The following is a 24,237-nucleotide window of genomic DNA, read 5'->3' as shown; positions in this document are numbered from 1 at the left end:
GCGCGGGGACGGACGGGGCGTTGAGCAATTTCGCGCTAATTGGCTCCATCTGAGCTCTCCCGATGAGGATGCTGGATGGCAGGAGTGACTCACCCGTCTCTCTCGCCCCTGCGTGGCTGGAAAGGACTGAAAAGCCATACGAAGGCTTTTGACTCTCTTCCAAGAGTGCCCTTGTGCGTCAGCATCTGGGTTTGGCCAGGCGGTGTCGGGGACGCCGCAGTCCCCTCAGCATCAATCCCGGCAATATTTCCCTGGCTTCACGCGACGTGCCGTGCTCGTGGGCTGTCCCTCCGCAGCATCTCTTAGGGGAGAAGGTGCTGATGTTACAGCCAAGCCTGATTTTCACTCCCCGTGGCGAGCAGAGCAGGACTGGCTACCGCTGCCGGTCCTCTGGGGCACGCTGGGTCAATGGTGGTCATATCCCTGCCCACGGGGGATGCTTTGATACGGGAGTATGGAAAGGGGCTCTGCTCCGGGTTGGGGTGATGCCGGAGCAGGGAAGATAAGCAGGACCGGGGATGATGTGCTGACGCGGGGGGTTTCTAGCATCCCCTCCCTGTCACCGGCTGCGTGCCACTGCCTGGGCAGCGCTGCAGAGCTGGGGGGCCATTGGTCCCCCAAAGCACCCCCCTTTCGGAGAGAGACCATTCGGTTCACGCGGGCAGTGGCTGTCTAAGTGACAGGGTCCTTTTGGGGGGGCTGAGGTGCCCTGGCAGAGGCTGGCAAGGGCGGAGGTGGAGGGGTTGGTGGCCTCCTCCACGTGGCCGTTTGCTTCTCTTTGTGTCAGAGACTCCCTGTCGAAAGCACCCCAAAATTGCCACCCAGGCATGTAACACCCCCTCTGCGACATCCCTCCCAGGGGGTCTTGCCCTTTTCCTCTCTCCCATCCCTTGTCGCAGAGTTCCCTCGGGCTTTTTCTCCGCCGGTGCCAGGGGGAAAGCTGGACTTCACCGATGCTGCCTTCTGACCAAGCAATAATTCTCCTGAGCGCTGCCCTTGTCCCTCTGCACCGACTGCTCTCACCCAGTTTCTCCTCCCCGCTGGGGCTTTTCTCCTTCTGATCTCCAACTGGTATTTTTTTCCCCTGGAGCAGCTCACCTGGGGAGGAGCAGAGCAGGTAACGCAGCCTTCAGGGGTCTGAGCGATGGGGAGGCTTAAAATCCAGCTAAAGGTGATGGAAAGGGCTGGAGAATTCCCCTCTGATGAGGACCTCCCTAATTTTAGTTAATATTTCATATGTCTGCATGTGCAGGGGCTTGGACAGGCTGCTTTGGGCGGGGGGGGGAAGGGGGTGATGAGAATCCCGCCGCAAGGTAGGCTCTCTCGCAGGGCATGGCCCTCGGGAGATGTCCGCGCTCGGCCGGCCGTGAAAACCGTGGCGAAATGACACAATGAGCTTTTTCCTTCCCCTTCCTCCTCCGAGCCGGCGCGGCAGCCAGCCGGGCTCTGCGCGCAGCCGTGCGTGCCTGCGTGGGCACCCCGTGGTGGGGGGGGGGGGGACGGGGACACACGATGCGCCTGAGCTCCGGAGGGAGGGATCGCATCCTCCTTGCGTCGCCGGCGTCGGCTGCTGCTCCCCGGTGTGCTGGCCACGCCGGACCCAGCCTCGCTGGATGCCACCGGCCAGCGAAGGTGCGCCCAGCCTCCCGGCTGCAGGTAAAAGCCAGGGGAGGGAAGGAGGGATGTGGCAGCGATGGGGGGACGCCAGCCCCGCTGTGACCCCGCACAAGGACAGGCCTCGGCACGGCAGCGCGGTGTCCCCCCCGCCTCCCGCTGAGATTTAATCCGTCTTCTCACGCTGGGAGGGGATAACCCGCTTTCTCGTGGCCCAGCCGCTAAGGTATCGCCATCCTCTCTTTAAACTCAGCCCATCGGTCGGATGCCTTCATCCTCCCCAGGTAGGATGGGGGGGTCCCTGGCCACCCTGCGGGTCCCTGGGCTCCATCAGCAAAAGGTTTCGGCCGCGCCGCCGTGCCGGCTGCATCTTTAACCATGAACCTGGAGGCAGCATCTCCCATGGGAGCGGGGTGGGGGCCGAGTGTGTTCGGGACTGGGGAAACCCTCCTTTGCCTTTCAGGGAGCTCATTCCCAAAATACAGCCCTGTCCCCGCGTGAAATTTTGCCCGGTGACAATGGGAATTGCAGAATAAATAGCTCCGTTTCATGGCTCCCGGGGGGATGTGTGTGCGTGGCAGGGGGGTGAAAACTGTGCTGCTGGCGAGCGGTTAAAGGAGAAGCCGCTGCTCGGCACACAAGCCGGAGTTCCGCAGCGCAGGTCTATTCAAGAGACATTTAATTCTCTTCTAAAGTCCAGGCGAACGGGGAGCTGCCATCTGGTGTCTGATGGCAGCAGGAAGAAAGGGCTCTTTGCGAAGCGGGGCAAGTTGGGAGCTTGCTGGGCTTCAGATTGTCTTGAAAGGGCTCCCTTGTTAAGGCTGAGCGAGCTGGCTTTGTCAAGTGACCCGCGGGGGTTAACACTGGCTTTGGGAAGCGGGGAGGGGGGGTCCTGCCTGCTGGCTGGCCGCAGAGCCCCGCAGAGCTGGGGCCAGGAGAAGAGCCCAGGGGACCAACGGTGGTCACATCACCCGCCAAAAATCCTGCCTCCGCGGATGGGACCCCCGGCTGCGGGCTCTCGCCCCGCTCTCCGGCTCTCCCTGTCTCGCTGCAGCCCTGGGTGCTGATTGTGGCATGCACCGAGCGCGTGGGGTCTCTGCTCTGCTTGCACAAGCACAGCTGAGCGCAGGTCTCGGCTCACGGCCTCCCTGGTATTCGGGGAATCATTTTTTACGAAGTTGCAGAGGCTGTCGTTAACTTCTCAGCCTGCGAAGTGGCTGGGCAGCGGCTGCGGTGGGGGTAGGACGGCTGTGCCTCGGCAAGGAGGAGGCTCAAACCCCGATAAAACGGGGAGCGTGTCCTCGCCGCCCGCGCAGGGAGCGGAGCAGAGCCGCAACGGGGACGAGCAAACTCAGTGTGGGGGAGTTTCAGCTTCTCCAAGGCCCAGGGCTCGTTTAAGCGAGGAGGTCCGTGCGTTTCAATGTTCGTGGGGCACTTTGGGAGGAGGGGTAAGTGCTGTACCTTCAGCTTTAGGGCGGCTTGAGGGATCCGGCACTCGATGGGGCTGTGTCTCCCAGCTGTGACCCGGCTGCCGGGGTGTTCGCCCAGCGGGAGAGAGGCGAGGGAACAAGACTGACCAGTTCCCCTGGAGGAAACAGGCCGTTCCCTTACGGCACAGGGAGTTTTCCTTGGCAGAAACAAAGCTTTGCCCGCGGTGCCTTTGCAGAGCCCTGCCAGGCTGGCTCAGCGCCCGCCGCGGCGCTTCTCGCCGGTGCGGAGGTGCTTTGCTGGGACGTACCCGCGGGTGCCATGGAGGTGGGGGGGCTGCGCAGTCGATCCCCAGGGAGTGCCGGTACCTGGAGCTGCTGCAGCGGCACGGGCAGCGTGCCCATGTCGGACCCCTGGGTCCGGCGGGCGATGCGAGCCCGGGGCTGCGGATTCTGGCCGTGTTTGTGAGTGCGTTGTGCGTGGGGTGGATGAGGCGAGCGTGGATCTCCGTGGCGGGCTGCAGCGTGGAAAAGTGCCAGCGCTGAGAAATGACGCTTTGCCCTGTCCCTCCGGCAGCAATGACTCCCCGTGTCGTCCCCCACCCCGCGGCATTGGGGCTGTGGCATCGCTGGGGCAGCAGGACATTCGGGGTGAGGAGGTAGCAATGCACCATTCCCCTTTCCGCAGGTTAGGGAGGACGTGTCCCCTGATACGGCTGGGAAAAGGAGACGTGGGACGTGTTTAAACCTCCTCTGCTGCAGAGCGAGACCAAGCCCTGCTGCTGCCAAGGGCACGATGCTGCGGGAGCGTCTCTCTCGCCCTGGCACAGCTCCTCCTGCTCGGAGCAGCAGTGGGACAGACGTAGCCCTTGGCAGGGCACCGATGTGCTGCTGGAGACCTCGGTGGAGCTCGCTGGCGGCTGTGTCTGTGCGTGGCAGCTGAAGGAGCAGAGCTGTCCCCTCTGGGCTGCCAAGCCAAGTCTTGCAAGAATATTTGGATTGTGTAATTTCCCCTTCCCCCGAGCAGCATCGCTAGTGGGGGATGCAGATGGGCTGGATGTCCCCAGGGGCTTCCAGAGCCCCTGCGCTACGTGTTTGGGTGCCATCCCAGCACCCAGGGAGCAGAGGGGTGTGCTCTTGTAGCTACGAGAAGACAGCCAGAGGTTTCTTCGTTTTAATCACAGTTTTTAATCGCCCCTGACATCTCCAGGCTGGAGCTCCGTCTCCGTGTAGGATGCAGATGTGAGTGTGGGTTCGAGCGCTGTCATTATGCAGGATGCCACCCACGGCCTGAGCTGATAACAAGGATTAGCCGAGTCTGTCTTCCAACTCTGGGGATGGGGCAGGCGGGGGCTTGTGGTGGTCCAAGGCCCGTGGCTGGGGAGCAAGGAGGGCTGGGCCACAGGCTGGCCGAGTCCCACTCCCCACCGGGACTGTGTCCCGCTGTGGATTGCTGAGGTCCCGCAGCATACCTGACCTCAGCACACCTGTACAAAGCTCCCAGGGGAAACTCCGCGCGGGTTTTAGGGGTGCTGGGAGAAAGCATCTCATCCTGAAATCCCTGGGAAATGCAGGCTTGCCTTGCCGGGACACCCTGCTGGGGCATGGGGACACAGCCTGCTGGCCCAGCGAGAGAGCTGCTCCGGGGGTCTGAGTGGCCGCTGGGTTTGGGTGGCGCAATGGGGTTCTTGGTGTTGGTGGAAGGGGGAGTTTCGGATTTACCATGTCACCGTGGCCAGGCCACTCATCTCGCAGGGTAGTAACATTTGCCGGGATGGAGCGAAGGCTCTTGCCCGGGGGTGAGCATCATGCGCCCGCTGCATTGCTTGCCCCACCACTGAAGGTGGGTCCCCGAAGGCTGCGCTCGAAGCCAGGCTGTGTCATGTCCTTTATCACCGCTGTTCTCCGGTCTCGGTCCCGTGGGTACCGGTTCAGCATGGCTCTCTCTGAGCCACGTTTGGGGGGTGATTTGGGGTGATTTGGGCTTTGGGGGTGACTTACTCCTGTGTGTCATTTCCCCAGGCTTTGCGAAGAGAAGGAGGAATTCAACTGCAACCCTAGACTGGGTGGTCCTGTCCCCTGGAAAGCATGTGCTGGGACCAGGGTGGGAGAAGGATGGCAAAGCTGTGATGTTCCTCTAAAATAGGGCAGAAAAAAGGTCTGCCTTCATCCCCTGCTCCATTGCTTTCCATCCCAGCTTCATGCTCTCCCAGCACCGAGTTTAAACACCCTGTGAGTCCCTTCTGGGCTTGTAAGCCTGTCTCAGGGCAGAACCCCATGGCATCTCCCATCCCTCCCTGCCTAATTCCTTGGGCCACTGACCCACCAGCAGCCCCGGGGCTCGGAGCTGCACAAACCAACTTGGTTTTGTTCATCTCCCAGCGCTGGTGGCAGCGGTACCCCTGGGTACCTGGGCACGGGGGTGTCCCACCATCCACGGTGCCCACATGCTGAGGGGTCAGCAGGTTTTGCCCCCTTCTTAGAGAGCTGAGACATCACAGGGGTTGGTGCAGGTGGAGGAAGCAGCAAAACTGGGCAGATCCCTAGTTGTGGAACCAGCAGAAATGCTGGACTCAAAGGCGGATCATGGATGGAGGCTGATTGCATGGTATGCGCACCTATAGGTGCATCATTCAGACCTACCCCAGCATTTCTTTTTAGTAAAAACAGGCCTTTTCCAAAGTTTCAGGGTGCTGTGGGTTTCCTGCGGCAGTACTAAGTGTGGCTCCAGCCAACTCGTTCTTCACTGATGATATTCCCAGGCTGGTGTCTCCAGAGGGAGGACATGGACTTGTTGTACGCCAGCTGCCCATGGAGAATACAGATGTGCTGGAAGAGGCTTGCTTGCAAGGAAGCCCATGGTTAGCTACACGCTGCTTTGTCTGTCTGGTTGAGCTTCGTGGTTAAAATCAGCCCAGGAACTGCAGGACCTGAAAGACGCTGAAGCTCATGATGATGCCAAAGCTCGTGACGTTATAGCAAAGGCTCCCAAGCAGCCAAAAAGCCCATTTTCAGTCTGTACTCATCACTCGCTCTCAAACTCAACGAAGCAAGGGCGAGGCAGGAGCGGGAGCCCCCAGGCTGTGCCTGGGTGGTGGTGGGACGTGCAGCTGGGCTGATGTCCACGTGCGGATGGAGCCCAGCGCGCAGGCTGTGGGAGCTGGGGCTCTCCGTTTGCATTTTGGCTGTTCCTTTCCTGGCTGCGTTCTGCTGGAGCAGTGACTGGGTTGCGGAGTGGGTGCGGGGCTGAGTTTGAGGCTTTTTTTGGTTTTGAAGGTCTTTTGGGCTCTGTGCCGAGAACCCAGCAGCCTCGGAGGTGGCGGGTATGCCTGGGAAGCCTGGGCACCCACAGCAGCTGCCACAGCACCTTAAAATATCCTTTGTGGCCTTCATTCAAGGTCAGGGCTTTATCGGGAGTTGGTCAGCGAGTGGTTAAACCCTTTCTGTCCTTCTTCGAGCAGAAGGCACTGACTAATGCTGCCTGCGGTCCCGGCCAGGCTTCTGCTGAACTTGCCACGCTGTGAGTCCTGGGGGCTCGCTCAGCCTGCACCCCGAATCCCCTCTCCCGGAGGGTCGGTGGGATGCGTGTGCATGGAGAAGGATGCGAGGGATGCCAGGAAAACGGGGGTCAATGTGTTTTGGAGCAGTTGTCTGGGCGGTGGGGGGTGTGAAGGGCTGCGCGTGAGCTCCTGCAAGCTGCAGGGCAGCCCCCCGACCTGCTGCCCGGGGGGGGCGGGGGCAATGCCATCTGCCGCCTGCTGTGCACATCTGGCAGAGAGCTCGGGGATGCCTCTCCGTCCCTTTCTGGCGATGTATGGAGAAATATGTTGTCCTGGACGTGGCTCTCTCTTCCCTGTGCCGCTGGCGTGCTGGTGCTGGGGTTTTGGGGCAGGACAGACCTGCCCAGAGCCGGAGCCGGTGTCTGAGCAATGCATGTTTATTTATATTTTTTTCCTAGAGCTGGAACTCCCTAATCTTGGCTGTGTGTTGCTTGGGGCAGCTCCTGCAGAGCTCTCCGCTGGGCCATGCATAGGATGGGGGGCAGCCCAAGGGCAGGCTGGGCATGGGATGGGGCTGATCAGCGGCTCTCGGATGGGCTGTGTGCCCCCGTTTGCAAAATACCAGCGCAGAAATGCTGCCGTCTCCCCAAGTCACTTTGTGGGAGCAGGTCTGGTTGGGGTGGATCTGGTAGACGGCCGTCTGGTAGAGGAATTTCTGCAATTTCTGTACAGGCTGCACGGGAAAGGGGACACATCTGGGACTCCCACGTGCCAAGGAGTGCCCAGCTCACGGCTACCTGCGCGAAGTCTTTTGGACGGGAGTTTTTTTTGGGTGTCGCATCCACGCGGTGGTCATTATCTGGGCAGGTGGATTTGTTTTCCCCACCGATTCCCTTCCACTAAGTGCAGAACTGAGCAAATGTTCTCCAAAAGCTCTGACAGCTCGCTTCGCAGATCTGCCGCCTTCTGCTTGCGGGCGTCCTCCCGAGCGCTGTGCACGGGAGAAAACCAAGTTACGACTTAGGGAGGGAGGAACGTGCTGGGTGAGGGTCCATCACGTGCATCCTGGCGTGACTCCTGTTAAAATACAGCCTGGGATGGTCGGAAAGGAGCTGCCAACGCTGTGAGGAGGCAGCTCGGAGCCCAAACCTGCAGGTGCTGGAGGGGCTGGCGGAGGAGGTCCCCGCTCCATCCCTGCAAAAAGGGACTTTGCAGCTGCTTTGCGAGTGGGAAGGGCCGGAGGCGGACGGATGGAGCGCAGCGTGGTCCCTGCAGCTGGAGGGGATGCTCGGAGGGGGTCGGGCTGCCGGGGGCCGGGGTGGGGGGGCCGAGCCGGGCTGCAGCTGGCTGTCTCCCCGCGGGCACGCTGCCAGTCCCTCCTGTGCCGCAGCCTCTCGGCTGCTCCTCGCCGCCCGACGGCCGATGCTCTCGGCGGCTCCCTGACTGCAGCAGCGTCCCTGCAGCTCTCCCGGGGACCCGCGTTTAGGTGCGTGCGGGGCGAGAGCGGGGTTCGGTGGGAGAGAGGGGTGCTAGCAGCAGGGGTAGAGGTGGGGGGCGACGGCTGGGTGTTGGGTGCATGTGGGTGCACGAGTTTCTGCCACCCTCTGCGACTTTCCTTTCTGTCCCTGCCACCTCTCAGCCCTGGGGACGCGGGTGACGGGGGCTTTTCCCAGCCAGGGTGACGAGCTGCCTGATGCTCGGGGAGGGTGCTGTGTTGTGCCTCCCGCTCGGTCCTGTGGGTCCCAGCCCCCCACCGACCCAAAGGGGCTGGGAGAGCTGCCCCTCCAGCAGCCGATGGGGTATTTTCCCAGCCCTTGAGCTGGGACACTGTGCTCTGTTTGGTGAAAAACTTCGGATTTGGTTTCATTTTGTGCTCCTTTATGTCTGATGAACTGGACATTGGTACGCTTTAGGGTATGCTAGTCCATGAGCTGAAAGAAATCTGGGGTTTGGTTTTTTTTTTTGCTCTGGGGGTGGTTGTCTGTGTCCTGGGATCCGTTCCCTTGAAGGCAGCAGGGCTGTGGCCGTGCTGCCATCCTGCTGCCCTGGGGTTGTCCCTGCTCTACCTGTACTGCTGTCCCCGCTCCTGTGCCGTGCTGCCTGTCCCTGCGCTGGCCCCGTGCCCGGCTGCTGCAGCGGGGCTGCTCCTACCGGCCTCCCTTCTCAGAAGGCATCGCTTGCCATCTCCTGGGACAGAAACACGCTTGTTGAGGACATGAGTGACTCTCTCATGAAGAAGCAGCTTCAGGGCAGCCCCTTCTTTGCCCTTTTTGCTGCACAGCAGCTGCCGCGGTACAGCCCGGGATGTGCAGGCGCCGGAGCATCGTGGTCCGTTGCTGGCCGGTGCCCCCGGTGCTCCCCGGAGAGCAGAGCTGCCTGTGGCCACCGTCCCTGCTTTCCAGGGTCTTTGCAATCTGGGTTAGACACCAAAACTAATGAGTCTGATTGCAGTCCAGAGCCCTACGACCACATCCCATTACGGTTTCTGTTGCATTTATCATCCCCTTTCCTTTCTCAGTTTAACGAAGTCGGTGCGTCGGAGCACTGGGATGCTCCACCCCGGAGATGGTCCCATTTCCAAAGGGGGTCAGGCAGACCCGTGAGCAGGGAGGAGGGAAGGGGAGAGGATGATGCTTCTCCGGGGCTGCCTTGGAAAATCACCAGTGTGTTTGCCAGCTGCCGGCTCACGCCGGCCCAGTTTTGCCCGTCAGGCTGCGAGATGTCACATCCCAAATGTGGCACGTGGAGCTTGGGCTCAAATTATCTCTTTTCTGGGCTAAAGGATGAAAAGCCCACTTGAACGGTGCAGAAAGCACAGGAGCACTGCGTGGGTTTGCTTGTTCCTGGGGCGGATGGAAAGCAGCCAGCTCCGCCTGGTTGGTGTGTCCTTGTCCTGTGCCTCCTCGCTGCTGGTGGGGACATCATAGGTGTTGGCCTGTGGTCTCCTTGGTCCATGGTGGTGGTTCCCCTGGGCCCTGTACTCACTCTTGTCCTCTGCCTGTCTTTCAGATGTCCTGCAGTAAGCTGTCCCCCCACGGAAGGACCCGCCTGCCTTAGCCAGCCCGTCCTGCCCGCGATGGCCTCGACACCCCAGTGAGGGGAGAAAGGACAAGGAGCGAGTCCCCCCAACGCCGCCACATCCCCCGGGAGAGCCATGGAAGCCCCCCTGGATGTGCCTGTAGGGAACCTCATTGACTTTGATGCCGAAACACCGGCCTCCGTCCCCTCGGAGCCCTCTCCTCCCGCTGCCCCCAGCGGCAACGGGCACCTGGGGGTCACGGAGGATGTGGCCGAGGAGGAGAGCGATGCCACTGAGTCGGCGGACAGTGAGAATGACATGGGTGACTCTCCCAGGCACTGGGGTGGCTACCGCCGCTCCTCCTCCAACGAGTCCTTCTCCTCCAGCCAGAGCACCGAGTCTGCCCGGGACGAGGCGACGGCCGAGCGCCGGGAGTTCATGCGGCACTACGTGGAGAAGATCTTCACGGGGGGGTGAGCGAGCGGGGCCGGCCGAGCCTGCTGCCAGGGCGCATCCCGCGGGATGGGATCTGGCTGCTTTCCCACTCCGGGAGCATCGGTTTGTGTCCTTCCCCGTGCTCGGCTAACGCAGCTTGTGGCTCCCCGCCATAATGCGGCATTGGAGCTAAGCGGGGGGACGCGGGCTGTGACTTGCGCCCCTCTCCCACGCACGTTTCACCCCCAGCTTCCCTCCCCTTTTCTTTCTCCCCTTTCCCGCGCTGAGGTCTCGCCATGGCGGGGGTCTCCGGCTCCTCTCCCCACGCTGGGCATCTCTGCTGCTGCTTGTACAAATGTCGGCAGCTCGTGCGGGCCCCGGGGCCCCACGGCAGCCCCCGGCTTCCCCGCCAGCCCTGCATCCCGCCCCCCCCCAGCTCCCATTGCTGTGGTCTCCTTAACGCTGCGGCTCGGCGTGTCAAGCGAGATTGAGCAAACCCGGCGTGACGAGCAGCAACAGGGGTTGTTTTAGCTCTGGGGCAGAGTGCCTGTCTCCGGAGCTCAGCTTCTGCTCGGGCTGTCCTTGGCTCTTCCCTTCTCCCTCTGCCTCTGGTTTCTCCCCTGCCAGGGAGGAACAAAAGAGCAGCGTAAGCCGAGGGATGACAAAATGGATGCTCCCCTTCCCCTCTTCCTCTGCCTTCCTCCCGGCATCACAGCACCGGGATGCTGCCGCCGAGAGGGATGACGTGGGGGACCCGAGCCGTGCTGGCTGGACGGGTGATGCCGGCCACATCCTCATCCTTAATGGTGGTTTGTTTGGTTTTTTTTTTCCTTTTTCCCCCTTTCAGAGAGGATTTGGACCAAGAAGAGAAGGCCAGGTTTGGTGAGCTCTGCAGCGGCGAGAACGGGAAGGGCAGGGAATGGTTCGCGAGATACGTGAGCGCCCAGGTAAGGGGAGAGATGGGCGAAGAAGCGGGGATCCTGTATGGGGGCTTTGGAGCAGCCTGGGGAATTTAGGAATGGCCCAGGGGAATTTAGGAATGGCCCAAAGCAATATTTTCGGAGGGCAGAAACTCGGGGAAAGGGAGGAATCTCAGTATCCTCACAGTGCTATCTCACTGTAGCGAGATACGGAAGTGAATAAATGCATCCCGAGACAGTTAAATACCTGTTGGCTGCAATGCGGGAGAGAAGTCACCCGTTTTCTTTAAAATGAAATCCCATCAGCATTCAGAAACGTCCCATTCCCTAGAAAAACAATCCAGAGAGGTAAACCGCTGCCTCCGAGAGGGAGGCCCGACCGCCCGCGCTCTCTGCCCACCTCCCCGCGGTGGTGGTGGGGGGTCCCAGGGCTGGGGGGGCGCTGAGGATGCCCTTGCTGCAGGCAGCTGCCCCGTAGGGCTGTGCTAAACCCTGGGCTTTGTGCCTGCAGCGCTGCAACTCCAAGTGCGTCTCGGAGCAGACCTTCTACCGCCTGATGCAGTCCTTCGCCCTCGTGCTCTTCGAGTAAGTCAGGGGGATCTGGGGCTTCGTTGCGACCAACGAAAGGCCCTGAGATCAGAGCCACAGGCTCGAGGAGGGGCAGCAACCGTGACGCTGCTTGGGTTGCCGTCACTGGGTGTCTTCACCGAATCCTCCCCCCGTGTCAGGTGTCACCAGATGGATGACTTCAGCCCTGCCAAGAACCTCATGACCATGTGTTTCACCTACTACTATGTGGGTAAGAGGTGTCTGCACCCTCGGACTCTGCTTGTGCTGGCGACTGGTGGTGAAGTGTGCCCTGTGCGTGGGAAGGGTGATGGACGGGTACCCAAGCTTACTCTGAATGACTCCGATATCAAGCACAAAAGAGCCTCCACGGCCCCGAAGCTGTGCAAACCTGCTGGAAACCCTCGCTGGGGTGGTAGTTCACGCTGATGCTGGTTTGCTGTTGCTTCTAGCCAGGGAAATTTGTATGTGGCAATCACAAGATGTTCCCCAGCCCTGGGGGTGTGAAGTGAAACCCCCAGCCCAGAAACACCTTGTCTTGTTGCTTGGCGTGTGGTGGTGACCCCTCCACGGGGGGCTGGGTTTTCTATCCAAAATGGGGGGAGGATAAACACCTACATGAACTGGGATGGGATGGGGTCTGCACTGTTTCTGTCTGGCTCCTGGTCTCTAAGGTGCATCTTGTAGCTGGGAGCAGGTCCCCTAAGAGCTGGCAGCACCCAGGACCATGGGGCCGACTGAGCTCCTGCCTCTTTGCCCGCAGGCAAGACCCACGCACTGCCCTTGGAGGCCAAGGAGAAGCCCATGGGCAGCATTGACTCGTACCTGAAGTCGGCCAACAGCTGGCTGGCGGAGAAGAAGGACATCGCGGAGCGGCTGCTGAAAAACACATCGGCCAAGACGGAGAACGTCAAGGGCTTCTTTGGGGGCCTGGAGACCAAACTGAAGGGTCCTACCACCAAAAAGAGCGAGTGGGTACCACCCTGTTGGGAGGGCAGGGTGGGCTGAGGCATGCAGTTGTAAGATGACCAAGTCAGAAACCTCCTGGGCGTGGGGCCATCATGAGCCAGGGGTTATCATGGCCATGGGAGGACGTTCCCTAGCCTGGTCCCACGCTTCATTGTTTAGTCACGGGGCATCTCATGGCCTGGGAGGCCCATGTCCCTTGGGCATGGAAATATGTGTTTCCAGGAGACAGCGCTGCTGCTTTGTGGTCTTCTGCGTCATCTCTGTGCTAGGTGCAACTGGGATGGGCGTCACAGTCTCTTAGCCACCGTTGTGGCCCCAGGGACAGTGGTGTGGGAGCAGGGGGTTTTTCAAACGAAGGTGCTCCCCTTGGCAAGGGGGTTTTGCTGCGTGGGCTGTCAGGGGGACAGGCTCCTCGGGAGCTGACACTGATTTCTGTGCCACAGCGAAGGTGAGGACAAACCAAAGGAGAAGCTGAAGAAGACGGGTGAGTGGAGCCAGCGTTGCTGAAGTAGGCATGGTCAAGGCATCCCTTGGGGAAGGAGCAAGGGTTGGAAGTGGTACGAGGTGGCCGGCATTGCCGGAGCTGTGGGGTGGGAAGGGCAGGATGGACCGGTGCTGTGTCCTCTGAGCTCCTAGAGAAATGCTCCAGCTTTGGAGCTCCTTGCTTTGGAGCAATCACAGGTCTTGTCGCGCAAGGACATCTTGTGGCACCTTGTCCTCAGTGGCATAGGTTGTAGAGGTTTGGGCATCCAGTTCCTCTGAGCTTTCATGCTGATCCGGTCTCCCTGGTAGCGGTGTGTGCTACCGAACCAGTGGTCCAGTCCCTTGAGTATCCTCCTGGGACATCCATACCTTGATCAGAGCTAATATCTGCCCGCAAAGGACAGTAAAAGCTCCTCTTCGTGTTGCTGCGGATGTGTTGGGGATGACTATTTGGTTTGCAAACCTTGCCATCATGGCTGCTTGGACACCAAACTGGCAGGGGGTCACAAAGTCTGCGCATGGGTCGGAAGGTGGGGGTCATCCAGACCTCGGCATGTAACTGTGTGTCCCCACAGTTTCCGTGCAGAGCCCAGAGGAGGAGAAGAAAGGAGAGAAGATCTACCTGTACATGCACCTCAAGCAGCAGCCGATCTGGTAAAGCCTGCCCAGGGCGAGCTGGCTCCTACCCGGCATTTGCCTCCCTGGGGAGGGGATTTGTCATCCTTGCCCACACATTCCCCAGATGTTCATGAGTGCTTTTAAGCTGCTGCCACCCTTAAAAGAGGTGGCCATGGCTTTTGCACATCCCTTGTGCTAGCGAGAGCGTGTTTGCCACCACACAAGGAGCTGGCCCAAAACCAGACCAAATCTGCCAGATCTGCATCATCTCCCGGCCCCGGGAAATGGGTGAACTTGGCCCTGGGAGGAGGACTCAGGGGCAGGCTGGGGGGTGTGGGGGGTGGCTGTCCCCAACACCTCCCTCCCTCCTTGCAGGCACAACCTGCGGTTTTGGAACGCCGCCTTCTTCGACGCCGTGCACTGCGAGCGCAGGAAGCGGTCCCCCACCACCAGGTAGGACATGTCCCCGCGGGAAAAGGAGGCGCCGTGTCCCCTCCAGCCCCCCCCCCGGCTCCTGATGGCCCTAAGCATTGCGGGCCGGGGGGAACCACTCTGTTCTCCACCCCTGATTGCAAAGCTGCCGGGGCCACTGGGCGGTGGGGTGGGCAGGTGAGAGCTGCATCCTCTGGAGGATTTGGGAGCATGAAAGTTTTCTCGCTCGTTTTACATCATTTTTTTTTTTTTGTGAAAATGAAGCCCTAGAGATGTGTCCGGAAAACCCAGCCAGGGTTCAGGCTGTTGGTGCTCGGTTTGTAAGCAGATGTGGGAGAAGATGCGTTTTCGGGGCGGGGGGGGTACAGAGGATGGGGAGGGGGCGCCCTGCGTCCCGGCTGTCCCCGGGAGGGCTGTGGAAGTGCTGCCAGCCCAGCGCGGGGACTGACCCCGGGCAGCCAGCAAGGACGAGAGCTGGAGACGGCCCTGAGGGCTCGGGGGGATCGAGATAAACCCTGCAAAGGGAAGGGGGTGCTCGTTTCGGAGGGTGGCTGTGTGCGGGGACCGTCCGGGTGCCTGGACGTGGGGATCCCACGGGGTATGAGGGTGGGCGAGACGCTCACCGGCCTCGTGCCCATCTCTTGCTCCACCACGGACCTGCCGTGGGGGCTCGAGCAATTCGCTCCTCTCTCGACCACAGTTTCACGCCCCCTCCTGAAGCCAGACCCCTCCTGAAGCCAGACCCCTCCTGAAGCCAGACCCCTCCTGCTGCGTGTCCGTGCCGTGCTCTGAGGCTTCGAGCTCTCGGGGCGAGAGTCGTTGAGCTCGGAGCGTTTGAACAGCCCCTTTCCGAGTCAGCGCCGGCCCTTCTTGAAGCAGCCAGCCCTCCGGCATCCTCCCCACAACCTGAGCTGAGCCGCGGCAGCCCTGGCTCGCACCATGGGATGCTCTGCCAGCCTCGGCGCACCGATCAATCTCTGCTTTCTCCTTTATTGCTTTTTCTTTTATTCCAAGCAAGCCACTGAAAGAGCCTATTGAACAGTAATGTAACCGTAACCGCATTTGCTTTGATTAAGCCCCAAATTAGCAGCAGCAAATGTCTCACAAGGACATACGCCCCCGGCAGCTGCTCTCTGCTCTGGGTGCCTTTCTCAATTAATCTGACGGCTGAGTCTGCCTCCGCTGCAGAAACGAGCCCGACTAATGAATGAGCTTCGGGAGCTGCAAGCCTGGAGTACTCCGAGTATCTCAGGGGGGTTGGAAGGTGGTGGTGACCCCCTCCCCCGCCGCCAGTCCTCTGGAGAGGATAACACAAGCCGCTGGGCGAACTGGGATGCTGCTTGCTGGACTGAGGATTAAGATCCCTGGCAGGAGGAGCTGGTGGGCGAGGGCTGGCGTCCCACGGGCTGGGTTGGAAACGCCAGGGGTGGTGCTTGACCATGGCAGGCGTCTGCAGGGTCCGTGGCGGCGGGTTTGTGATGGTGCCCGTCTCTTTGGGACGGCCAGGGCATTGCTGGGGCGGCCGGGCTGCGTCCTCCCGGGGCCGCAGTGAGAGCTGGGGAGGTTTTTTTCTCCTCTCGGTGGGGAGGGCAGGGGACTTGGGGGGGGTGGGGGGGAAGGGACCAGAACTAAACTCCTCTTTTTCTCTCTCTTTCCTCTCTCTGCCTCTAACAACCTTCTTCCGTCTCTTCTTCTCTCCTTTCCCCTCCATCCCTCTATCTTGCATGATCTTTCACGCACCACTTTTGTCGGCCCCGTTTCTGCTGCCGCTCCAGAGGGAACGCTGGGGAGGAAGAGGAGAAGAGGTGTGTCTGTCCCCGTACTTCGGTGCATTAGTGTCCAGAGGCCGACGCTCGCTTCAGGTCCAAATCCTGCCCTGGGGAGGGGGGTAACACATTTCATGGGTGCTCCGAAAGGCCTTTTCTCCCCCCGGGAGGAACGGCCGCTGGAGGTTTGACTTCACGGGCATCACCCTCTCAAAGGGGCCAGAAAAGTTGAGATTCGTTCCTCTGTAATACGGCTTTTTAAAAAGAAACCTGACTGGTTTCAAGCTGTGGTATTTCACTGTGGAACTCAGATGCCCCGCTGCCGGGGAAGCTGAGGGCTTGAGCTGGGAATGGTTCCCCGGGCAGGTTTTGGACATGAACCGAGTCTCTTCATGGAGAAAGCATCCCCCTCCTGTCCTTCCCGCTTGCTCCCGGCTTCTGCTGCCACGTAGAGGTGCTGAGGATCCTTTGCCAGCTGGAAAAGCTGGTCCTTCTTTTTTTTTTTTTTTTTTTTTTTTTCTTTTTTAATGCACTTTTGTGCTGCCATTCCTCGATTAAAAGAAAAAGGCAAACGGGGGCTGCATGTTGCAATCGCGAGAGTGTCCTCCTGGTTGCAAAGCTCAAAAGCAGCCGCATCCATCCCCGCTCCGAGCTGGGATCGGGGATCAGGGAGACTCATTGCTCTCTTGCTGGAGCGCGGGATATTCCATCTTGGAGCAAATCACTCCGAGCGATGGCATTAGCAAGAGGATGAGAGTTCTTCGAAGCTTGGCAGTAAATCTTCCACGTGGCCAAGGCGTGCACCCGCGAACGGATAACTCCGGTATTGCTCAGACAGAGCATCGCTCAGGTCAGCCGCGGGGGGGGAAACGCCGCTGCCGAGAGACGAGCGATGCCGAGCGATCCAAGCCAGCCCCACCGGCGCGGTTCTCACCGGTGCCCGGCTGCGATGAGGCTTCCCTGGGCACGCCGAAATACAGGCAAGGTGTTATCACAGCCCATGGGGTCACGCAGCCCTGCGCCTGCCCTGCTGCGCCCGTGTAAAAGATCAAAGGGTTTGAGCAGAGCCACATGTGGGCTTTCCCCCTTCTCAGGCGTGTTACTCTCGAACAAGAAGCCAAAAGCACGGCGAGTTTTTCTGGGGCACTTTGATAATTTTTATTTATTTATTTTTTCTCCCCTTCCTCCCTCAAAAACATAAAAAGGCAGGAAAAAAAAAAACAACAGTTACAAACATGCCTCTTCTGTAAGTGGGCCAGTGAGATCTGTGAAGTTTTGCTTCCAGATTTCAAAGCTCCTTAATTTGATTCTTCTCCTTTCTCTTCAGCCTCCAGATTTAGATGTGGTTTTTATTTGCTGTCGTAAGCTTTATCTGGGAGAAATTACACCTTTTTTTTCTTTTTTTCTTTTTTTCTTTTTTTCTTTTTTTCTTTTTTTTCTTTTTTTTCTTTTTTTTCTTTTTTTTCTTTTTTTTCTTTTTTTTCTTTTTTTTCTTTTTTTTCTTTTTTCTTTTTTCTTTTTTCTTTTTTCTTTATTCTTTTCTTTTTTCTTTTCTTTTTTTATGTTTTTTTCTTTTTGTTTCTTTTTTCTTTTTTCTTTTTTTCTTTTTTCTTTTTTTTCTTTTTTTCTTTTTTTTTCTTTTTTTTTCTTTTTTTTTCTTAAATATCCCTTTAAACATATCGTATAAGTTTCCAGAGCCCTATAAACATAAGCAGCTCACCCCTGGAGACCGCAGGCTCGGCTTCACAGCTTTCGCCCAGGCTGGGGTGACTTGAAGGAGGACAGGGTCCCCTTCGTGGTGCCAGCCTGTCTGAGCGCTCATCCTTTCCCAGTTTCAGCATCACAAACGTGCTGTGGGGCTGAGCTGACCTCACTGAATTTACTGTGAGACCCACTTCTGCCCAGCCGCCGTTTCCACCCGACACAGCTCCCCCGGTCCTGCTTGGCGTGCCGGCGAGCTAGCTGCAGGCGTGCAGTCCGCTCCCGGTGTTCTCCTCTTCCTTCTCCTCCATACAGCTGTTTTTCTTCTACCTATCCCTGTTTTTTCCTTGCTTTTCCTCCTCTTCTCCTTGGCTGTAACCTCACCTGAGTTCTGGGGAGGAGGGGGCTGGCTTCACCCTGGAGCTGTAGTTTCCCCGGCGTGCATGCACTGAGCCCCCCGCCACCGCCCGAGCGTTGCACCACCACGGGGACGTTTCTGTGACACAGGCTTTACTCCCAAGTGGGACACCTGGATGGGGACTCCTGCCACCGCCTTGAGTTGGTTGCAAGCATCTAGAGCTTAAAAAAAAAACACCCTTCCTTTAAGGCAACGCTGCGGTTGCATTTGCGAGGGAGCCGGAGCGGAGCTGGAGCATCCTCCCGGCAGTGCTGGGATTCGGGACTTCAGCCCCCAAATGGGGCCATGGCGGGGGGGTGTAGGGGCCTCTCGCACTGTCAGAGTGCGGGAGGTATTTTTGGGGAGCAGCTTGCTTGGTGCTCGGGGAGTTGGAGCCCCGCTGGAGATGGGGGAGAGGTGTCTGGTACCACCCTGGTACCCTCCCCCAGGGTGGGGGGGGCTTCAGTGGTGCCCTGCTGGGATGGCCGTCCCAAGAGCTGCAAACCCCCGCCCTGCTTCCTCACTCGTCCCCCTTGCCGAAGCGATGGCACCGAAGGTGAGAGACTGTGCTGGAGAGGCCGATGCCAGTTTCTAGCTCTGAATCAGGGCCTCCAGGAGAAAGCCAAGGCTGAAGGAGGCTTTTTCCTGGGGCATCTCTTGCTTTGCCCCGGGGCAAGAGATGGACACAGGTGTGAGAGCTCATCCAGCACCACAGGAGCGCTGGCGGCCGAGGGGCTCTCGGTGCCCTGCTGTCCTCAGGCAGGGTGGCCGGGGAGGGGGGCGGATGCGGGCAGGGGGTCCCGGGGTCCCGGCGGTGCCAGACGGGCTTGTGCCTTGCAGGGAGAAGTGGTGCCACATGACGCAGGAGGAGCGTGACGACAGCCTCCGCTTCAACGAGAACATCACCTTCGGGCAGCTGGGGTGAGCAGGGCGCGGGGACCCTCCCTCCTGGCGCCGGGCTCTGCGGTGTGTCCTCGCCAGCTGTGGGTGGGACACCTTACAGATGTTCCCCCACTGGGGACAACCATTGCAGTGCAGAGGGTGCTTGATGCTTCTTCCCGGGCCCTGCTCCTGCCTCTTACGTTGTAAATCCAGGCACCGCAGGGACCTACCGCGCTCTCCCACAGCCGAGCATCATCCCAGTGCCCGGTACAAGGGGCTGCGGAGAGGAAGAGGAAGGTGGGGGGAAGAAAGGGCAGCCTTGCCCCTTCACTCACCAAGAGCATCTCTGTCCTTCCTCAGCACCTTCATTCACAACATGCTGGCGTTCGGCCTGAACAAGAAGCTCTGCAGCGACTTCCTGAAGAAGCAGGCGACCATCGGCAATTTGGATGAAGGTAGGGGCGAGCCTGGGGGATGCGCAACCCCTTCGAGGGGTCCCGGAGGGATGGATGGAGCCCACCTGCCTGGCCGGGATGCTTCGGCACCCTCCCCAGCACCCTTTTATCTCTCCGCAGAGCAATACAAACTGCTCAGCGACCACATCGAGCAGATGGCTACCGAATAGCCGCCTGGCCGGCACGCTGCGGCAGAGAGACAGCGGCCGGAGAGGGTCAGAGGGGAGAGAAACCCACCTCTGGGGCTACTTGAAACTGAAGCTGGGCTACTTTAAAAAAAGCCACCCACACAAGCTGCAATAAAACCTGCATGATCGTCCACCAAACTTTAGAGCTGCACCAGGGCAGCCTGTAGAAATAGGAGCCAAACAGCCCCCCCGCCCCCCCTTGCCAGACCCTCCCACCATCTATTTTCAGAGTAGACAGTCCCAAAAGTGTATTTTGTCAGTTAAAAAAAAAAAAAAAAAAAACAGAACAACAAAACACAAGAGAAAAGCAAAAAGGGAGCGGTTGCTGCAGCCCCCGGGTGTGTTTATGAGAGCTGGATCGCTGTGTCTCCGGCCGCCCCCCCGCCGTGAAACGCTGCCTGCCGTCTTCGGTGTTTCGTGGCACAACGGCGGTGGGCCTGAGCTGCCACACGCGTTCGCTGCTCGGTGCCTTTCCGAGGCTGCCGTGGACAGTGGTAAATCCGGAGGAATCCAAGGTTGCGAGCCTCCCGCCGCCTTTCCCCACCGGCATTCGCGGGGCGAGCACAACGGAGGCTGGAGCTGGACCGGGGATGCGGGAGGCGATGGCAGGGACCACATCCAGCCACCGGCTCTGCCTCCAGTTTGACCCATCTCCCTCCCTAGGGAGGCACTGGGCGTTTGCAGCACGTGGGTTTGTGCTGGCAATGCAGGAGCCGGCTGCTGAGGATGCCGATGGGATGCAGCAGCCGATGAGTCAGTCTGTCAGCAGGTTGTGTTGTGTATCCAAGGATATCACCACCGGCCGGGGACACGGGCCATACGGGGGCTTGCTGGGAGCAGAAACGGGGCTGGCAAAGTGCTGCTGCCTTCTTTAGTATAAGGCTCCTTGGGAGCCGGAGGGAAATCCTGCGCTTGGGAACCCTTCCCTGCCCTGCCTGTGTGGTTTTGTACCTCTGGGCAGAGAGAAAACACAGTTTGCTCCATATCATTAGCCTGGATCAACAGGAAAAAAAAGCCATGGCCTTGGGCGGGACGGCTGGGAGAGGAGGCAGAAGAGAACCACGCGAAAGCGGCTTGGCAGGAGGCAGCAAAGCAGCAGCGAGACAGATTCCCCCTGCGCCCGCTCCCTGCTGCATCGTCGGCATCGGGGCTGCCGTGGGCTTGCGGCTTTTCCCGAAGCCTCCTGGCTTCCCACAGCAGCCGCGGTATTGGATTAATCGCCCTCCTTCCCCGGGCTGCACCTCGCTGCCCTCTCCTTCCCCGGCCCCTTCGCTCCAGCTGATCATCGATCGAACCTGAAATAGCCCCGTCTTAAGTCCATCTCCTCTTCTGCTGGAGTGACGGCAGCTACCCCGTACGCAGTGTACCTGTTTTTTTTTCCCCGCGGTACCTTGGGACGGTGTTTGCGGAGAGGCCGGGGAGATGGGGACATCGCTGCTCCCCTCCGCCGGGGCGCATCCCTGCTCTGATGGGAGACCCGCTCGGCTCTGCCCGGGGGGACAGAGAAAACCCCCAACCCCCCGCAGCCCAGGGTCCAGCACCCAGTTTCACCCCAAAACCAGCGTCCTGAAACGTCGAGTCCGGGTTTCGGGGAGACCATCAGTCCGTTTTCCCCCGTGCTGTCAGCTGTATCCCATAAGATAAATAGCATAATGGGTTTTTGGGGTTTTTTTTTGGTTTTTTTTTTCCATGTAGCTCTTAGGTTTTGGTGCTTTTGCTTAAGCTTGGGCTGGGACTTTGCTCCGTGCTGGGTCTCAGAGGAAGGATGGATCCTGCACTGGCTTTCCCTTGGCCATTCCCAAACCCGGGCAGAATTGACGGAGAAAGGTTTTTGTCGGGGCGAGGGGCTGCCGGAGGGGACTAACGTGCACTTTGTGCACGTTAGTCCCCTCCGGCAGCCCCTCGCCCCGACGAACACCTTTCTGATGGAAAGGATGTGCTGGAGCATAAGCATCAGCGCCAAAATCCCGTATCCCGGCGCATCCCATCCCCGCGGCATCCCCCGGTTAGTCTCCACTCGGCTCTTTCCCGAATCCTGCTTTTGTTTCTTTATTACTTCTTTTTTGTTCTGTTTTGGTCCGTCCCCCTCCCGCAACGTGGGAAAAAAAAAAAAAAAAAGGTTAACGGTGAAATATATATTATTTGCATGTGTATTTTTCTAAAAAAAAAAAGAAAACGGATTAAAATCGAATAAAAAAAAAAAAAAAGGCTGTAAAACCTGCCCGATTGGGACTGCGTGAAGGACGGGGTGAGAGAGAGAGAGATTGGAATAAATTGTCTTAAAAATGACTTTTGTCCTCGGCCGGTGTCGTGTGTTTTAATCAGGTGGATCTTTTCCCCGCCGCCTGCTCGGCCTCGGTGGTGCCTGGTGCCTTCCCCAGCTCGGCTCCCCTTTCGATGACCTACTTTTTTTAATAGGGGGGAAAAAAATTGATGCCCCCTTTAAAGAAACGTTAGCGTTTGCCCTGCAGCCAGCGAGGCAGGCGGCGGCGATGTAATTTTTATTTTCTTTTCCCCCGCGCGCTCCATCTCTGCCAGTCGCCGCTGAACCGACGGCGGAGCTGGGATCCTGCTCTGGCCTCGGGACATTTGATTTCAGTGTATTTAAAAATCAATTACTCAGTATTATCTTATTAAAAAAAGAAAAAAAAAAAAAAGATGTTCCCTTAGATTAACGGGCTGTGAGCGTCATCCTCCACCCGGGCTTCGGAGACATCGGAGGCAGCGTCCCCTCCGGTCTCCACGTGGCCAAGCCGAGCCTGTTCCTTGCCCTGCAGTGCTGCTTTCTCTCCCGATAGCCCCGTGACAGCCTTTCACAGCCACGTTTACTCTTAGGAAGGAGCTGCCCTGATCCGTCTTTTTTTTTTTTTTTTCTTTTTTTTTTTTTTTTAATTACCCTCCTTGGAGCCTTCCACAGGTTCACCATTGGAGGAAGGAAACCCACCCCGTGTCCTACCCGGGGTTTTACAGGGGTGCGGGCTGATGAGCTGTGGAAAACCAGAAGCCCCGTGGCCTGGGAGTGCTTTTGTTCCCCCCCACCCCGCCGACGAATTACTTATCGCCTCGCTGCGCCCGATAAGCTTGTGTGTATAAGTAAGGTGGTGCGTATTCCTCAGGTATTTGCTTAAACTGGGTGCTTTTTGCAGTGGGTGCACCCCCGGCCCCTGATTTTGGTGGCTGGGCGCAGCCTGCGCTTGCGGAACGGCACAGAGAGGCTTACGGGGGCAGCACGCACGGCAAGGAGGAGTGAGACCCACTGAATCCCGAAACAGCAGGTCTGGTGTCCCTGTTAGACCCGCTTAATCCCCAGCTGGGAGGTCTGGTGTCCCTGTCCTGCTCGTTGGGTGGCGGTCGTTGAGCCCGTTTAGCTTTTAATGAGTGAGAAACGTGGTGCCTCGAGCGAGGCGAGGGGCAGCTGAGGGGCAGCACCCTACCCAGGAGGCTCTTTGCTGGAGCTAAAACCACTCTCATTTGAAATCCCCAACGGTGGGCTAGATCAGGTGTGATTTGGGTAACGGCAGCTTCTTGGCTCCTGGAGGAGACCCTGGCAAAGGTAGGAGCAGCACCGGAGGAAGAAGGTGCCGTCCATCATGGGCACAGCCTGCCCCCCCGTCCCTCCCTCCCTGCGGGGTGTTAATTACACCCTCCATCCAACGGCTTTAGGAAAAGCTCATACACTTCTTGGATGATGCCACCCATCCACTAAACCCAGGGGTTAGCGGTGGCCCCGCTGGCTGCTCCAGCTCTGATCCTTCAAGCTTGAGTGCAGCAAGCAGCTCTCAGCCCCCTCTCCCTCCCTCCGGGGATAAAAAGGACGTTTGCTTGCTGGGCTCTGGGGGTTTTATTGCGTCTCTATTAAAGCTGTTAAAAATCTTTCCATTGTAGTAGTGTCTGGGAGCGATAAGTATTCATAACAGAGGGGATTCAAGATGGGTTTGGTTGTAAAAACACCTCTAAGCTGGCTGGATTTATGGCTGTTAAATCATCCCTTTTCTCATCTGTCACAGCCTTTTCAGATGTTCATCACTGAACAACGGTGAAGCCGGGGCCATAATTTGTGTCGCAGTGTGCGGAGCAAGAGGGAGGGGAGTCCTCTCCATCAGTAACTAGCTCATGATTTATGGGGACCATCTCTTTTTTTCCTTTTTTTTTTTCTTTTTTTTTTTTTCCTTTTTTTTTCTCGAGCAGGGGAGGCTTTGACTCTCGTTAGCTGCTGAGCTGCTCTCGTCCGCACACTGCTGCCAGCTTGCTCGGCCAGCTGGAGCCAGGCGAGGGCTGCTGGATTTAGAGCCTTGCCGGAAAGTTTGACAGCAGCGTTTGGGGAATTCGGGGCTGGCCCTCGTCCGCAGCGGGCTCCGCAATGCGGGGCTGCGCCTCCCACCACGCTCGGGCTCTGCTTTGGGACTGCGTCTCTCAATCCTCCCCTTGCTTTGGGGTGAAACATGGGAAAATCCCACCCCAGCAGCCCGCAAGGAGCCTGGGTTGAGGCAGCGGTGTCTTGGGAGGTGGCAAGATCGCCTCGTCTTGCAACAGCAGCGTAAAACTGAATCAGCGCTTTGCAAGGCAGCGCTGCTGGGGATGCCGGCTGCTTCGCTGCCGGAGCTTCCCGCTCTCCCTTTCCATTGCTTCTCCAAACAGATCACAGAAAATCTTTTTGCGGGGGGTAAAGCCTCCGGCTTTGTCCGTGTGCTGGCAATCCTTGCCCAACCACGGAGTGTCCGGGATGTGACCGAAGGCCAAAGCGAAGCTGCCAAGGGCCGGGTACCGCTGCACTGGGGCCGGCATCCCGCAGGGGTGCTGGCAGCTATTGCAACGTCCGTCTGGTACCCGCAAAGCGGGACCCCAAAACATCTGGCAGAGACTG

The 24,237-nt window shown here is 58.8% G+C and overlaps 1 protein-coding gene across 11 annotated transcripts in view; it reads left to right on the top strand.

Moving 5' to 3' along the window:
- Positions 1-21,652, top strand: part of KIAA0513 (KIAA0513 ortholog) — a 35,444-nt gene extending 13,792 nt beyond the window's left edge. For 5 of the 11 annotated variants that reach the window (XM_063334779.1, XM_063334773.1, XM_063334776.1 and 2 more), the window contains exons 2-13: positions 9,551-10,033; positions 10,843-10,942; positions 11,427-11,500; positions 11,644-11,714; positions 12,246-12,453; positions 12,895-12,935; positions 13,510-13,588; positions 13,928-14,005; positions 15,760-15,789; positions 18,689-18,769; positions 19,091-19,185; positions 19,306-21,652. In XM_063334779.1, coding sequence (XP_063190849.1) covers positions 9,696-10,033; positions 10,843-10,942; positions 11,427-11,500; positions 11,644-11,714; positions 12,246-12,453; positions 12,895-12,935; positions 13,510-13,588; positions 13,928-14,005; positions 15,760-15,789; positions 18,689-18,769; positions 19,091-19,185; positions 19,306-19,355 — 1,245 coding nt within the window. In that variant the 5' untranslated portion in view covers positions 9,551-9,695 and the 3' untranslated portion in view covers positions 19,356-21,652. Of the gene's footprint in view, positions 1-1,496; positions 1,657-1,845; positions 1,899-2,858; positions 3,063-9,550; positions 10,034-10,842; positions 10,943-11,426; positions 11,501-11,643; positions 11,715-12,245; positions 12,454-12,894; positions 12,936-13,509; positions 13,593-13,927; positions 14,006-15,759; positions 15,790-18,688; positions 18,770-19,090; positions 19,186-19,305 lie in introns of those variants that run through there. The other 6 variants (XM_063334772.1, XM_063334781.1, XM_063334780.1 and 3 more) reach the window with 6 other exon arrangements.
- Positions 21,653-24,237: the final 2,585 nt, after the last annotated feature.

This window comes from Chroicocephalus ridibundus, chromosome 4 (genome assembly GCF_963924245.1).
Source record: "Chroicocephalus ridibundus chromosome 4, bChrRid1.1, whole genome shotgun sequence".
Taxonomy (NCBI): Eukaryota; Metazoa; Chordata; class Aves; order Charadriiformes; family Laridae; genus Chroicocephalus; species Chroicocephalus ridibundus.
This window is presented reverse-complemented; position numbering and strand designations above follow the sequence as displayed.